Here is a 15,916-nt window from a genome sequence, read left to right as displayed (position 1 = left end):
CTCAGTCTTAAAGCTGGCATTGATCAGAGTGGAAGTGCATTCTTTCACAATACCAGTTGTTCCCCAGGACATCTGCAAGATTTACTGTGATCCGATCACCACACCAACATTTTATTACCAGCCAATGTAGCTACTGTACAATGTTTGGATCTTAGGATACTTTTTTTTATAAAACTGACATTTAAAGGTCAAGAAAGTCTGGCTTTGGATTCATATCAGAGGATTTATTTCATATAGTGCAGACCTCACAATTTTAATATGGTAAGGCTTAATATTTTTATCTTTTTCATTATTTCATTCAAATTGAAATCACTCAACACTCACAGCCACTCAAGTTAACAGCTGCTAGATATTATGTATTTTTTTTGTGTATGGCGGTAAGAATTGAAATGTATGTATTCTCAATTGGATTAAAACATCCGTTGGTGAGATATTTCTGGACATACCAGGATCATTTTCTTTAAAACTGTACATTCCGAGGTCGGAAAGAGCAACATTAATAACAAATAGTATTTAATTGCAGATATAGCTTTCCTAGGTCGGAAAGAGCAACATTAATAACCAATAGTTATAGTATTAATTGCAGGTATACCTATCATTGTACAATCATTATACTTTTGTTTATTCAGATATACAATTCACATGAAAGTAGAATCACTGAAAAGGTACATTTCTAATCATGATAAGAAAAGATGGTCTACTCCCAAATGTTAATTCTTTAACATTAATTCAAAGCTTTATTTAATAAATCATCAAAATAAACTAATTTCTCAATGGAGTAAGTATGTGCTTGCTATACCTGGACCACCAGCACACTACTGTACATATCAAGAAATGATTAAATATAGTATGAACTAAGTGAATCCACCATGATTAAATCTATGTAAAAGCATTAATTGTAAAGTGCCTAATATATTTTTATTTTTATTATTTAACCATATCTTTTTTTTTTTGTTATAAATAAATTTATTATTATTAAAATTTTATACAAAAAAAAAAACAAATAAAGAAATATTATTATTTAATATTTGTTGTATTGTCTGATAAGCATTTTGTAAGGGACTTAATTGTTACCAGGCTCAGTATCGTATTAGAAAACACAATTTCTAATTACAATTACTTACAACAGAATAGAGACTCTCCCTTTCAGACAGACATTGCCGCAGTATTGCGGTAAGCATGCTATAATAATAACCGGTCTATACTATTTCACACAGCCCGCTTTGTTACCGCAATATTGCGGTAACCTTACGATTTTGTCTAAAAGGATCCTATACAATGGCGTAATATTGGCGGTTTAAATACCACTGCGTAATTGTTTTCAACTTTAACCTTGTTTGTTTATGCATAAATGCACACGCCAGCTTGATTGCCGCAATATCGAGTAGACCCTTTCAGACACAGCAAGCCAGTAACCGTTACCGCAATATTGCGACAATATTACTAGGGTGCAAGGTGGCCTAAAGCAAGCCGGCATATTGGGGCGTATCGACCGTTTCAGACAGAAACCCATGCCGGCGTGCGTACCGCAATATTGCAGCTCTGTCTGAATGGGGCTTTTGAGGTGACAGATAAAGGGTAGCTCTGATTTAGATGGTTATCATAGGGTCTGTGATTATAGTGCTTGGCTTCTAATTCAAGTTCTTGAATTAAATTTCCTTTCCGTTCCTAAGAGTCTCATAACAAGATATAACCATAGAGAAAATAGAACAGTTTTCTCTATGATATAACTAACAGGACCAATATTTTATTTTGTTGTTATTATACAGTAGTTATTATTATCATTATATTCAATCACATAAACTAATTTGATTAAAGTAGGAATGATTGCATTAGAAAAGATGGGATTAAAACTGAATATTAATTTAAAATAAATAATTAAATGAACAGAGAAAACTTAAAAATCCATAAAGAGAAGAGTAAATTATTATTTGTTTAAATTGATATTATTATTTCTGTATTAATAATATACCCATAAATCTACTTTGTAGAATGATTCAGTGTATGTTTTAATAGCTTAAAATAACAATATAATTAATATAATTTTTATTTTATTCAAAATCCATTTGGAAAGTGCAATGTCCTAAAAAAAAAAGATAAACAGGTCAGAAGGCGACATAAAGATGATAAATAGACTGGCAAAACTAGGCCTAATCATCCAAAGTTTGAACTAATATTTGAATAAGGTCTCTGATTCTGATAAGTGTTTGCCAACTTTAACTTGTTTAACTTGCTATATCTACTGATTAGCACGTACAGTAATTCATTGATCGGATTTGATTTAATGAAAGAGCTGTTAAAGCAGCTTTCTGCAGGCTCAGATACCATATTTAAATGTATCACATGAAAAATAAATATATTTGTGTGTTCATCATTCTCACCCAACAGTGAGTGACTCATCACTTGCATAATTGACGATGCTCTATAGTATACACTACTGGTCTATTTATGAGGTTTTTTTGGGAGATGTTTTTATTTTAGTGACAAAAAATTGTGATTTAACAGGACTTGAACCTAGACCCTGGGATTATTTCGATGGCCAGGATTTTAACTACCCAAGCTACAGATTTACACCTAAATGCAGAGAGTAATAGTGACCTGTCCTATAGGCATGCTACATCACAATCAATCAGAGATGGAGCAATCAAGATTTTTCAGTGTCCAACATCACTAATTAATTAATTAATGCAGGGCGAAACACTGATATTTACATCTGCTTATTAGAAAGCCACTTTAAGTATTGACGTCGACCCTTATGGGATGATTACGTCACACTGCCATGATCAAATCTGTGATCAGATCTGTGTAGAGAACACCGACAATCAGACCGCGTGTAAAGGAGTTGTGTCAATATACACTGTGTTAGCTTGTCTAACTGGTATTAACACCTAAAACTATACCAACAATCTCCATTATATTTGATCATTCTAATCCTGCTGGCAAATGTAATCACAGTTTTCTGCCTGCATCAATAGTATTAGCAACTTGAAATTTTAGCAGTCTTGTGTATTAATTATACATAAACACAATGTCCACCAAGTAGGGATCCAGGTGGCACTACCCACCCTTCAGATACTTATAACTTGTTTACCTGTTGCTATTAAGTGCTGGTCAAATAAGACACAATTGATGATTGCTCAAAAATATGCCATAGCCTTGAATGAATGCACTTGATGCAGTGTAGTCATTTTATCATGGTTTATTTTTGCATACTGTAATATGTATTAATATTAATTCCTCTCTCTAGTGAGGCTAATATAGAAACAAGTTAACAGTGAAATTATATAGTTGATTGTTATTTTGGTTTTATTATTTTTTCTTTCTTTTAAAAATTAATTAGTTAATACTGGCTCACCACACCATGGGAAGGACAGGATGGTATTTAGCAACAATGGAGTGGTATACATTTATACAATAGATAGTTATTTCGATGTTTCTTTTTTACCTGCTATGATATAAACTATAAGTTATCAAGGTGGTATACCAGCAACTTGATAATTAATTTGTTGTGGGCTTATTTTCATTAAATATACTATATGGCAACTTCCTGCACGCTTTGGAAGTAGATAGTATAAGCATAAAGGGATTAAAGATGTCGTTAATTTAGTCATTGTCGGTCCATTAGTCACCCATATTTATACTTTCATGGTCACATTCAACTCACCAGCACTTTTGTAGTTTTATTTGCAATATTAATGTAGCTGGTACACTATTGACTGGTATTCCTATTGACCACAATTCAATTAATTAAAATTAAATTGTATCTATTAACAATTAATAGGCCTATAGGTAGCTGTGCTATTACAATTAGAACATTAAAAAAATAATCTACATATGCAATTAAAGATCACTTTGGGACCAGGGTTTTTATGGTTAATGAGTAAAGACAGGCATTCAATTGGGCCTAAAAAAGGCCACTGCCGGTCCATTAGTCACCCATATTTATACCTTCATGGTCACTTTTAACTCACCAGCACTTTTGTAGTTTTATTTGCAATATTAATTTAGCTAGTACACTATTGACTGGTATTCCTATTGACCACAATTCAGTTAATTTAAAATTAAATTGTATCTCTTAATAATTAATGGGCCTATAGGTAGCTTTGCTACATATTACAATTGGAACATTAAAAAAGTTAATCTACATACAGTATGCAATTAAAGATACTTTTGGACCAGGGTTTTTATGGTTAATGAGTAAAGACAGGCATTCAATTGGGCCTAAAAAAAGGTTGAATCATGTTATGATTGGGTCAGTTACCATACAAGTAACTTAACGTTCTACTGCATTTGTATTTGAAATTTTTTATATTTTTTACTACAGTAATGTAGTATGAAATGTACATCAAGCGAAAGTTTAAATGACTGGCAAATATATCTTACTGATAGCCTTTAGGAATTACATCTTAGCCAATCGTAAATATAGTCACAGCCTTGTTTGAGTTTATTAACCCTGCTGAGTAATTAAGGATACTTTTTGGGGCTTGAATATCCTATGGAGATAAATCAAGAAACACAGAACCACCAAACAAAACAATACATTCATTGTTATATTGACAATGCCTTCTGAAATCACCTCATCACGATCTGTTAAATAGTCCATTGTAACATGTATAATATTGACCTATAAATAATTGAAAGGTTTAACTAGGTTTAACCAAGTTTAACTATATAAGTAACTTTTTGGCCAGATGCCAATAAATTAAAACAAGTCAACGGGCTAAAAGTGTGCCACATTTTCGGAATCTCCACACATGACTAAACGATTAGTTCCAAGAGGGTCAAGTAATTACATGCATATTACACCCATGTTTCATATTAACATTTAGTTGAGCAAGGATACCTACTTGGCCAAGGATGCGTACCTGCCCCAGACTCAAAACTAGAGCTAGCATGGTAGAATTAATTCAGGTTTAGGAATCCATCTGAACCATTAATGAGAGAGCCAAATTTAATGCAAATTTTGCATACAATTTTGTACCATTTGCTCATTTTTGCTCTGAATATTTATTTGACATTACCTCAAATGAATTACTGTACCCAGTTTTTTTTTTTCGCACTTTTAAAGTTTTTTTTCAATTTTTCACACAGTTCTTTGTAGGTACTTATACCCGATTCACACGTGAAGTTAAATTTAACAAAAAGTAACAAATTGTAACCGAGCGATCTCCCGAGTTATTCCTACCGAGATAAAAAGCATTCACACGCGTCTGTAAGGTAATGCCAAGGTTGTGTAAAATTTATTCAGTGTTTATTCAATGAACCATTTTTCCCCCTACTGCGATATAGGTCTAGCCTAGGCCTAGTTGCGAACCCCTGTCACAGATGGACTGTTGAACTCACCATCACAGTAAACATTCGAAGCAATCAATACCCTTAACAACTGCTGTACTATTACTACTAAACTAGGCATAGCTTCCAACGTTTCTGTCGACTCTTTTAAATACTAGTAATAGTTACTAACACCATCCCGACGTTCATTTTATGTATATCTTCTTCTTCTACCATTACTAATTAACATCAATAACAAGGTTAATTCATACATCATTGAGAAAAACTAGTCCTATCTATTTCTAGTGGATCAGAATCGTATGCAGAATGAAGAAAATTCAAAGAACCCCGTGTTGTCGTGTTGAAATCCCTGCGCATGCGCAGATCCATCCATGTTACATCTCGGAAGCTTTACCAGCCTCAGCGAGGCTGGTAAAGATTACCGAGACGCTCCAAGATTTTACAAGGATATTACACGGAGGTACTTTCACACGTGCCGTAAAATGTTACTTTTGGTTACATTTTGTTACATTTGGTAAGATTTTTGTACGTGTGAATCGGGTATAAATGTATCCCTTTCCATATAAATACTTTAAAAATGTACATGCATTTCCTCTAACTAAGATAACATTATTTTTCAGTGCTTTACCAAACATACACACTTTTTGCAAAACAAATACATACAAATGAAAATATATTGTCAAGTCATGTTAAAATATAAAACAATTTATGATTTATGGTGTCATGTAGATGTAAATGATATTAACTTTACTCAATTTTATTAGTTTATAAAAGTGCATATCTCTAATTTTTAGAGTGTACTTTGCTGTTGGGTTTGTAATAATAAAAAATAAAATAAGTCTACAACAGTTTTATTTGTATGTCTTAAAAAACGTGGTAACCAGAGGGAACGCATGTGTGAAATTACTTGATGTCTTATGAAAACACTTACTCAGCAGTAGGCTTGTAGCTTTCTGATTAACAGGCTTGTCTTTGTGGTCAAAACTACACTCAGGAAGACTCCTGCATTGTGGATCTGCAGGAGTAATCAAATTGTCAGGTTCCTTTGATGATCTTAAAGGCACTCACCACAAAAGAACGCTTTCATAAATTATCCTCACTTCCTACGATCAGAAAAAAAGCTTCTTTATAGCAAATTATTCCACATGATCAATTTGCGATACATATTTGGTTGTTGGGTATGAGTGCATGATTGATGAATGGAAAATTATCAAACACCACCTCATAAATACGACACTTTTCTTCAGCTCTAATTTCACAGACAATGCTAGATAGCTTTCTTAACTTGACAATGCCGGGTTGATTATAACACTGGTTTAGTGAAAAGTTAATGAACCGGCAACGACGCGAAGTGCCTCACACTGGGACTCGGAGATGGTGAATTAACACTGATAAGAAAACAGTCCTGTGTTTGAAAATTAAAGTGGAATTACAGGAGTTTATGTTATTCAAGCATGCAGTATATTTATTTATTTAGGACAAATTTAAAAAGTATGTTTGTCGTTTCCTTCTGTAGTAGTACAGTACTGCACCCTTTTGTGAAGCCACCCCTCTACTTTTTGTTTTTTTTAACATTTAAAAGGCGAAAACACCAAGAATTTCCTGCAGAATTGAATGCATTCTCCTAATCAATGACAGTAGTGTACTGTATGTTGGTGTCTGGGGAATACAGTAGGCTTAGATACACAGTATGGCCAAATTTGGTGAAGGGAGGATCTTTAGACAGGAGGGGTAAGAAGAAAAGGAGCCTCATCAGTTTTCCATGGACTCTGCCTTCAAATATAATTTTTTGGTATTCTTGCATCTTTCATGTTTGTGATGTGCGAAAAATAAAGATTGCAAACAAACTTACTTATTAGTTACCGTGCATTATATTTGGGTTTCAAATAATTTTCTGCATATTTTGGATTCATTCATTCATTTATTCATTTCACTTTATTCATATAAAAAAAACATCAACATAAAAAGCGCTCACATGTTGTGGCTTGGAAGCTAAATTGTATGTGAGCCTTACAATTTCAGCAAAAATGAAGACAACAAAAATTGTGAAGGTAATAAAAAGATGGAGGCTGAAAGGTTATAATGCAAACAATAGTTAAGGTGCTTAAAAAATGGCAAAAAAACAAGATAATGTATTTAAATTATAATACAGTACTGTGAGAGGATTATTATAAGAAAGAGAATGAATGTATTAATAATGGACTAAAAATGATTTAAAAAACCAAGTCATAGATAGCAATGTCCATGGTCATACTTACAACAAAACAATAACACCTCTTTTGAACTTCTCTCTAATGAACTTTTAATGAAGGCAGCAATTGGACAGCAATATCAAAACTAGGTCTGTTGGACATCTGTGAAATTGCTTTTTAGTTGGACTGCATTTGGACTGAACGCAAGATCTAGATCAATACTCAAGAATTATTTCATCACCCGCAAATCAATTCTGATAATTTTCTGATCGTTTACTATTCGTTTGCTCATTAACGCCTCACTTCACATTTCTCATCAAGCATGATTTGAATGATTGTTATTGATTATATAAATATTATTTTAGGAGTTGTAAAGTAAGTAAAAAAGGTATAAAGACACCGAACCAAATTCACGCTTCCTGATATAATTCATATTCTATCTTGCTTCTTGAATAATTCATAAAGTGCATGCATCGTAAAGTATAAATATTTTAGATCATTTATATAATTGCTAAAACAGAATTCTGCTTGCCAAATGGTCAAATTGAAGAACTTGTTTGTCTTTCAAATAAAAAAAACAACCCAAAATTCAGATGATTGAGGTCCTTTTATTTTTTCATTAACATGGCCAAAACACACATAAACAATCATAATACTGTATATGCATTGGCCAGCCTTAGAAGACATATTTAGATTCCTGTTGGATTTTCTTGATATTATGCCTTGTCTGGAATTAAAATTTCAGGAGGAAGCAGCCCATAAAAATGAATAAGAAACTGGAGTTTTTTTGGTACTGTACCATTATCATTGAACAGCAAGAAACTCAATAAGTAAGAGTTACATCTGTTTTATTGGTAATATGCAAACCATGTTGTACATTATACTGTAACATATGCTTAGCACATGATTAATAATATTGTACAATTACAGTATAATGACACATGTTTAGCAAATGTTGATTGCCAATGTATAGTAAACGAGATTTATCTGTTGAATAATACTAAATAGTTTATATTTGTATTACAGTATAATGGAATTATATAGGATGGTAATAATCCACTGTATGAGATACAGTATAAAAAAGCTTAAATTGTTAAAAAGTTAATTAACAAATATGAGGATGTTACTGTATTTATGATGCCACCTCCACCCAGGCTTAGATCAGAAATTGCAGGCCTAACATATCTACAACCAATTGGGGATGTGACGTAAATTTATTTCTGGTCGCCTCGAAAGCGGCAGCGAACGCAGTCTGGCCATTTTTTTTTTATCTAACACAATCTCACTCACAACCCAGCACCTCAACCGCTCGCGATTGATGGAGACATGTGAACATGACTTACATTGGTTGGCACCTTACAGACGAGCACAAATCCAGCATGAAAATAATTATTCTGAAGTGTCTTCGATTCCAGTCTGTCCAATGATTCTGATTTAACAACCTAAATCAGATAGTACACTGGCCAACAATCAAATCTCCCAGTCCAAAATTAAAAACATCAATTCTGGACTGGAAAATAAAAAAATTACAAACATTTATATGACATTAACACTTAAAACAATCTGAGCCTTGTTAGCTAAACTGCCCAGGAGGTAAGCAGCTAATCTGCCTTTGTTTTCATGGGGAGTTGGTATAGTTGATAAGTTCATTAGAGGGTGAAAAGCAATCAAGGTACCAAGTTCTTTTGTGGACTTAATCACTTTATTTTATAAAACCTCATCACCTTGTGCTAACTAAACCAGTAACTTGTAATTAATTTGAATCAAGTTAAGAGCAATCAATTTAATATAGTGTGTCACTGCCTAATATTACATCCATATGTCAAAGCAGCAAATAGAAAAGCTTCTTTCTAGTATGATTGTTGCCATAATTTGTTTTTAGGGAGGTGCTATATAGACATACTGTAGCACCTCCCTGGTATTTCATACTAGTGTATTAAATACTGTCCAGTATTTAATACACTAGTATTAAATACTGTCCAGTATTTAATACACTAGTATTAAATACTGGACAGTATTTAATACTAGTGTATTAAATACTGTCCAGTACTAATCTATTAACACATGGTCCAGTCATGCTTTAATATTTTATAGTTTCAATGATGATACTGTGGAGGAGTGAATTGTTGATTTTTGTTGTAAGAAAAAAATTATAGTGTTTCAAGGGAGTTGAACCCATGACCTTGAGTTGGAAGGCAAGCATCTTACCACTAAACTACAGTTCCACTAAAAGCAATATAAGTATATATTTTGGACCAATCTTTAGCTCAAATTTAAAGGTAGTTAGGAGGTTTAACAACATAAGAATTCTTTTGCCTTTTTTTTAAAGTATATACTGTACACAGTTTTTTTAACATAAACCTTTGGAAAACATTAAAAAAATGCATATATTTCAATTTCATACACAAATGAACTTGTATATAGTCAAATTGCATTATGGGTAATCTCCATATGAGGTATTAAAATCTTAACAATAAGGCAATGATTATTTTTCCCACCGGAAAGCCTTGAATGCTGTGGGTAGTGAACCTGCAAACATATTTAAGTCAAACAAGCTTTTATATATTTTTATTAAAGCATTTGGATTAATTGATCTAGTGGTTACTGTCAAAAGCAAAGTGCAAACACCAAATGAGATGATCAAATATTGTACATTGTCAATCAAATTAATAAACTCTTACCATGCAAATGTATCTTCTTGTTCAAACACTAGAAAACATGGAATTACCAAGTGTGTGATATGTGCTAGAAATTAATTAATTATGGTGTATGGGGTTTTTTTTTTACAATTCCATTTTTTTTCCTGTTCTTTTAGATGATGGAACAAAGAGAGTACAACCTGGATCAGGAACTAATTGGTCATCTAGAACGTGTCCACTTCAACCGTCAGCAAGACTTTCAACAATCACACTGTTGGGAAGAGCTGAGTGGAGAGAGATTCAGCAATGCACAGAAGGATTTTGGTTCTGTAAATGGAGCAGATGTTAGAAACAAAGGACCTTCACCTTGTAATAGCCAAGCAAGTCTGGGTTACCATAGCTTACCTAGTTCACAGTGTGGTAGTCGTCCCAGTTCAAATCCCGATTATATCATTGATTATGATCAATCCGCAATGTATCTGGACTCCCCATTGGCCGATTCCATGGACTCTTGCTGGAGACATAATTCTTCTGGCCAATCAATGGACATATCTATAAAAGGAATGAATCAAGGACAGAATGATTGTAAAGCATCAATCAGGAAATGTATTGACATAGAATGGAGACAATGGTGTCAGCAACAACAGCAGAATCTGAAACAGAAAGAATTGTCACACACTCCTCATGGTTACCATAGCAATGGCATACAAAAGTTGTCTGGCAAGTATCCAAAAAGGACTAGCACAGTGCGTAATAATCAGCTTGTAGAACGACATCAGCATGTGCAAACACTTCAACAGAATGACCACATGCATCATTGTGGTTACAAAAATGATGCCAGCCAACAATCTTCTGGACGGTGGATTCCAAATTCGCAGAATCATTGGCGATCAAGCTCATCTAATTGCACGTCACATCACCGTCAATACTACGATGAGCCTCACAGACAGATACAGATGCTTTCAAAATCGTTGAATACTTGTAGTCAATTCAGGACAACCTTACCCACAGAGGATCCAATCTATGAAGAAATTGTTGAGCAAGACATCAATCGGTCAAATGATACTGTTTGCGAAGAAACGCACGGTCCAAACTTACCCCCACGGCCAAAAAGTTGGACGAGCATGGTCAACCTCCACCAAAGTAGGAAAGCACCTGTATATTATCAGATTGAGCAGCCATCCACTTCACACCAGAACCACAATAGCTGTTCTAAAGTACAATCTGTACGAACAAAGACAGACTTGTCTACTAGTAATACCTGCCGGGGTGTGTGTGCAAACATGAGTTATGCCACACCAGCCGATCATTACAACATAGATGATGTTAGCTCAATTAATCTTCCATATTTCCCGCATATACACAGACTTTTCCAAGATGATTCCGAATTCTCAGACAATAACAGTGACTGCCGTGAAAAGGACAGTAAAACAAATGAAAAGAAGTCTGGAAAAAGACTTGAAAAGTTTTTTGGCTCACTCTTGAATTTAAATAAAAGTAAGGCAGTGAAAAATATGGGAACAAGTACAGATGAAAAAACAAAAGATGAAAACAATTTGGAAAGACATAGGAAACTAAGGAGGACTGTATCAGAATCTTGTAACATTTACTCAAAAGGAAAAGGAAATTCTTTTACATATGAAGATGACATGTGCAATTTATTAAAAGAAATCAAATTCAACATGAAAGAAATTGATCACAATTCAAAAAAGCTACATCAAAACATTGGCAAAGATCGAAAAGTTAAAAAATCTGATATGAGAACTGAAAAAGGTGGAGAACGAAGGAGTTCAAGACGAGAGAAGAAAACTGAAATAAAAACAGAACATGGAGAAGGAAAACATGAAAGAAGACGCAGCCATGGCAATGCAAGGCATCAACCTGCATCAACTCCATTACCACATAATGAGCTGAGGAATTCATCATTAGGCTTAGAATCAGCTGGTGTAGCCCACAGCGTAAATCATCATGCTATAAAGATGGTTGTAAATGACAACCATCCAGCCGAAAGCTACTCAAATCAATCAATAGGCAGCACACATCATCGTAAAAGTAGTCACAGGCCAGCCATGGGGGTGCAGGCTTTACTTACCAGAGCCAGTAATTACAGTCTAGAATCAAATCCTAATAAATCTAATGGCAACTTGGAAAATAATAAAGACATTGTTGATACTTTTGAACGGAGATTATCACATGAGAGGACGGGTAGTCGAATGAGCTTTGTGTACGACTATAGCGAAGGTTCCAATTCCGAAGAATCGGAAACGGAAGTGGTTGGTACCTCTGGTTATGCGAGTGAAGCATATGCACAGGGTCTTGCAAGTGGGGAGGACAATGAGAACTGGAAAGAAGGTGATCAGATTTATGGGGTTGCCCTTGCTAAACCATTATTTAGAAATAATGTAGTAGCTACTGCTAAACGAAGAAAGCTAATTGAAAAAGTCACTGAATTGTAACAAAGTTTTCAGAAATAATAAATGTTTTCTCTACATTTGTAATATCATATTTAACATCTAAAAAAATATCATTACCTTAATACTTTGAAATTACAGTACGGTATTTTACAATTAAAATTTTTAATCAATTTTTAACAAAAGAATTTTTGAAACATAAATTAAAATATTTTAAAAGCTGCATTAAAAACGATTTCTTTAAGCCATGAACCCCGCCTTAATGAGGTCAATATTTATAGCAGCCTGTAAAAAATGTGGCTGGTTGGAAACTATTCTATTTTTTAGAAATCATAAATACTGTAATGTCTTTCAATTTGGAAAATATAAGGTTATTGAAAAAAAAAATTCATAAACAAAATGTGAGTGAAGAAACAGTGCATTTGTTATATGATTCATCCTCGTGATGCTTAAATAAATTAACATTAAAGCAGATTAATATTAATGTTGAAAGGGAGTAACTTACAGACTAACATTTATATTTAGTAAGTTTTTATCCACAAAATTTCTTTCTTTCCTAGAATACATGATATTCAATCTCAATAATTTTTAATACAACAGTAGAATGAGGATCTCAAATTTTTACATTGAATACACAGGAAATGGAGATTTACTAACGCCCACTACAAAAAAATATTAGTTTATCACCCTATCTAGACTAGAAGTGATGAGGGAAAGAAGCTTTTAATTTTAATTTTTTATTTTGCTAAAGACAAATCACCCTAGGGTTATTTGCTGGTGCATTGATATTTAAAGTAAAATACATGATTGAGATAATACAAACAATATCTACTATTTAATAAAAAAATATGAAAAAAAACCCCCCCAAATTAAAAAAAAATTTTTTCACCAAAACGTTCTTTTTTTTCAATACCATCTTATATTTATTACTGTAGAAGACATGGTGATAGGTGATAAACTAATATTTTTTTTTATTGTGCCTAATAAATAAGCAACTGTCGCCAGGTAAGGCAGTACAAAAAACCAAAAAAACATAAACATGCCATACCTTCTTAAAGACATTGTCTGAGGTAAAATTTTTAAAACACCTCATAAATTCAATTAAAATAGAATTTCTCAACAAAAATAAGCAGTAATTACGAATGACCTTTATTAGGTCATCTTCAGGAATTAGAAAACATTGAATAGTGATTTCAAAAAATGCTAATCACTGCCAATGTATTCTCATTCCTGAAGACGACCCAATAAAGACCGAAACAATGGCCTTCCTCTCATTATTCGGAGTAACGTTAGTTCTATATTTAAACATCAATCAGTGCATCTGTTTGTTACTGAACTTAGCAGCTTCAAATAAGATACATAATAATAAAGTAATATATTATTTAAGAATTTTGGTGAGGGAAATATTTTGTATTTAAAGAGTATATTAAGACACTGGCACGAGGCCTAAGTACCTGGGAACAAATAATACGTTGGAATTATATTTTATCTTCTGTTCCCAGATACCAAGGAATGAATGGTAAAATATAATGTTAAGTAGAACAATCATACTAACTACTGTACTGTACCTGCACTAAGAATTTATTAATCAAAATTCAGTTATAAAATGTAATGATCAAATTCCAACAAAGTATACCGACAATGAAATTGCATTCAGTAAGAAATAATGCTGATGATGTTAACAAATGATCATAAGATGGACAAAGAAAAATTGATAGCACCATACCGGGAATGATGTACAGAACCATCTCCATTGTGAAAGAATTAAATTTACTTGTTATTATGGCTGCAAAAATAATTGTGTTTTCTAATACACTTAGATAATGGAATGATCCTTTAAAAATGGGTCATGGATGTGTTCTACAAAAACATAGTATGAACAATATGAGTAGTATTAGAAATGAATTTAAAGAAATTAGATATGATTGTTGCAAGATGAAAATTATGAAGATATTAAAAAATTTTTCTACAAGGCCAAATAAAAAACATGGTACTTTTTACTGTTTGCATCCAATTTTTTGGGTATTTTTTATAAAATTTACACAAGGCAAAACACATGAAAAAACGACAAAAATGCAAAAATCCTCATTTAGCAATTATTATACCTGTGTTCTACAGTAGGCCTTGGTTAAGCCTAGATATGGCAGTATTGTGGTCACTGTTATACAAAATAAAGCATACACGCTTCATCCTCCTATTTAAAAAAAAATCCTGATGAGAAACATGATATATTTTTATCTGGCCTATTAATATTATTTATTCAGGCAAATGAAAATATTTCCAAGGCAAAATGAAGGAAATATAGCTTACAGTATCTGAATTAATAATGCAATTTAAATGATCTGATAAAGCATATGGATTAACTTGTATTATAAGCGACATATTAACAGATCAACAAGGATTATTCTAACAACTTGTTGGATTAAGCTCATTTTTAGAATAAATTTAAATGCTTGTTGGATGAAGTGCATTTATACAATAGTTTTTTAAGTAGAGAAACTTATTTCACCAGTGCTATTTTGTACAAAATGTAAAATATAAAATGTTGTAAAATGTAAAGCTGATATCTTAAGTCATTATCTGTGTCAATGTCTGTTAATTTTTATCTTAGAACTAAGATTTTGAATATGATGCCACCAGTTAATATTGTTGTTAATTTAACAATCTTATTACAGTACATCTAATAAACTATATCTAAAATAGAGATGATGTTTGTTTTGGCTGTTATTATGATGTTTGTCTGATATGTTTCTGACTTTGATATGTTTCTGACTTGCCAGGATGATGAGGATGATGAAGATGATGGTGATTTTGATAAGCATTATTCTTGCAAGTTGATGAAATGGCTGTTACAATTACATTTGAGAAGGATTACTTATTTTAACTCATGATAAGCTTGGTTTCCATACAATACAGTTTTTTACTGGGATTGTTCCCTGATTCAACTGACCAAACAGCGTCCTCATAGATACAAAAACATTCTAATTCAAAATTACATATTATAATAATATAAAGGTCGCTCCCTTTTATCTCATATATTATTTATTATCTTTGTTCTGTTCTGATGCTGTTAGTACTTTTTCATTTATTTTATCGGCCTATTGTTATTATTATTTATGGCCTTTTATTATTACTTGCATTATTATTATTACTTGCATTTTTTATTTTTGTTTCATGACTTTTTGTTTTAATTACAAATATCTTTTCTATTATTTCTTATTTTATAAATATTACACTCTCCTTGTAATCAACCTTACAGTTTTGATGAATTAATTTAGGCCTTCTTTCACTATCAATATTACTTAGCTTAAGTTACTTAGAGGCACAGACTTAAAACCTTAATGGCTTATTGTGTCCTCCGCACACAACCTTACTATTATTA

The 15,916-nt window shown here is 32.6% G+C and overlaps 1 protein-coding gene across 1 annotated transcript; it reads left to right on the top strand.

Moving 5' to 3' along the window:
- LOC117120051 lies at nucleotides 1-15,238 on the top strand. The gene is made up of 2 exons (XM_033265051.1): nucleotides 1-261; nucleotides 10,300-15,238. The coding sequence occupies exons 1-2, from the start codon at nucleotides 259-261 to the stop codon at nucleotides 12,577-12,579; spliced, it is 2,283 nt and encodes a 760-aa protein (XP_033120942.1). The 5' UTR covers nucleotides 1-258; the 3' UTR covers nucleotides 12,580-15,238.
- The last annotated feature ends 678 nt before the right edge of the window (nucleotides 15,239-15,916 follow it).

The sequence above is a fragment of the Anneissia japonica genome, unplaced genomic scaffold, assembly GCF_011630105.1.
Source record: "Anneissia japonica isolate Jap-2015-1 unplaced genomic scaffold, ASM1163010v1 scaffold287597_len576451_cov177, whole genome shotgun sequence".
Lineage (NCBI taxonomy): Eukaryota > Metazoa > Echinodermata > Crinoidea > Comatulida > Comatulidae > Anneissia > Anneissia japonica.
Note: the sequence above shows the minus strand (reverse complement) of the source record. Positions and strands in the feature narration are given on the sequence as shown.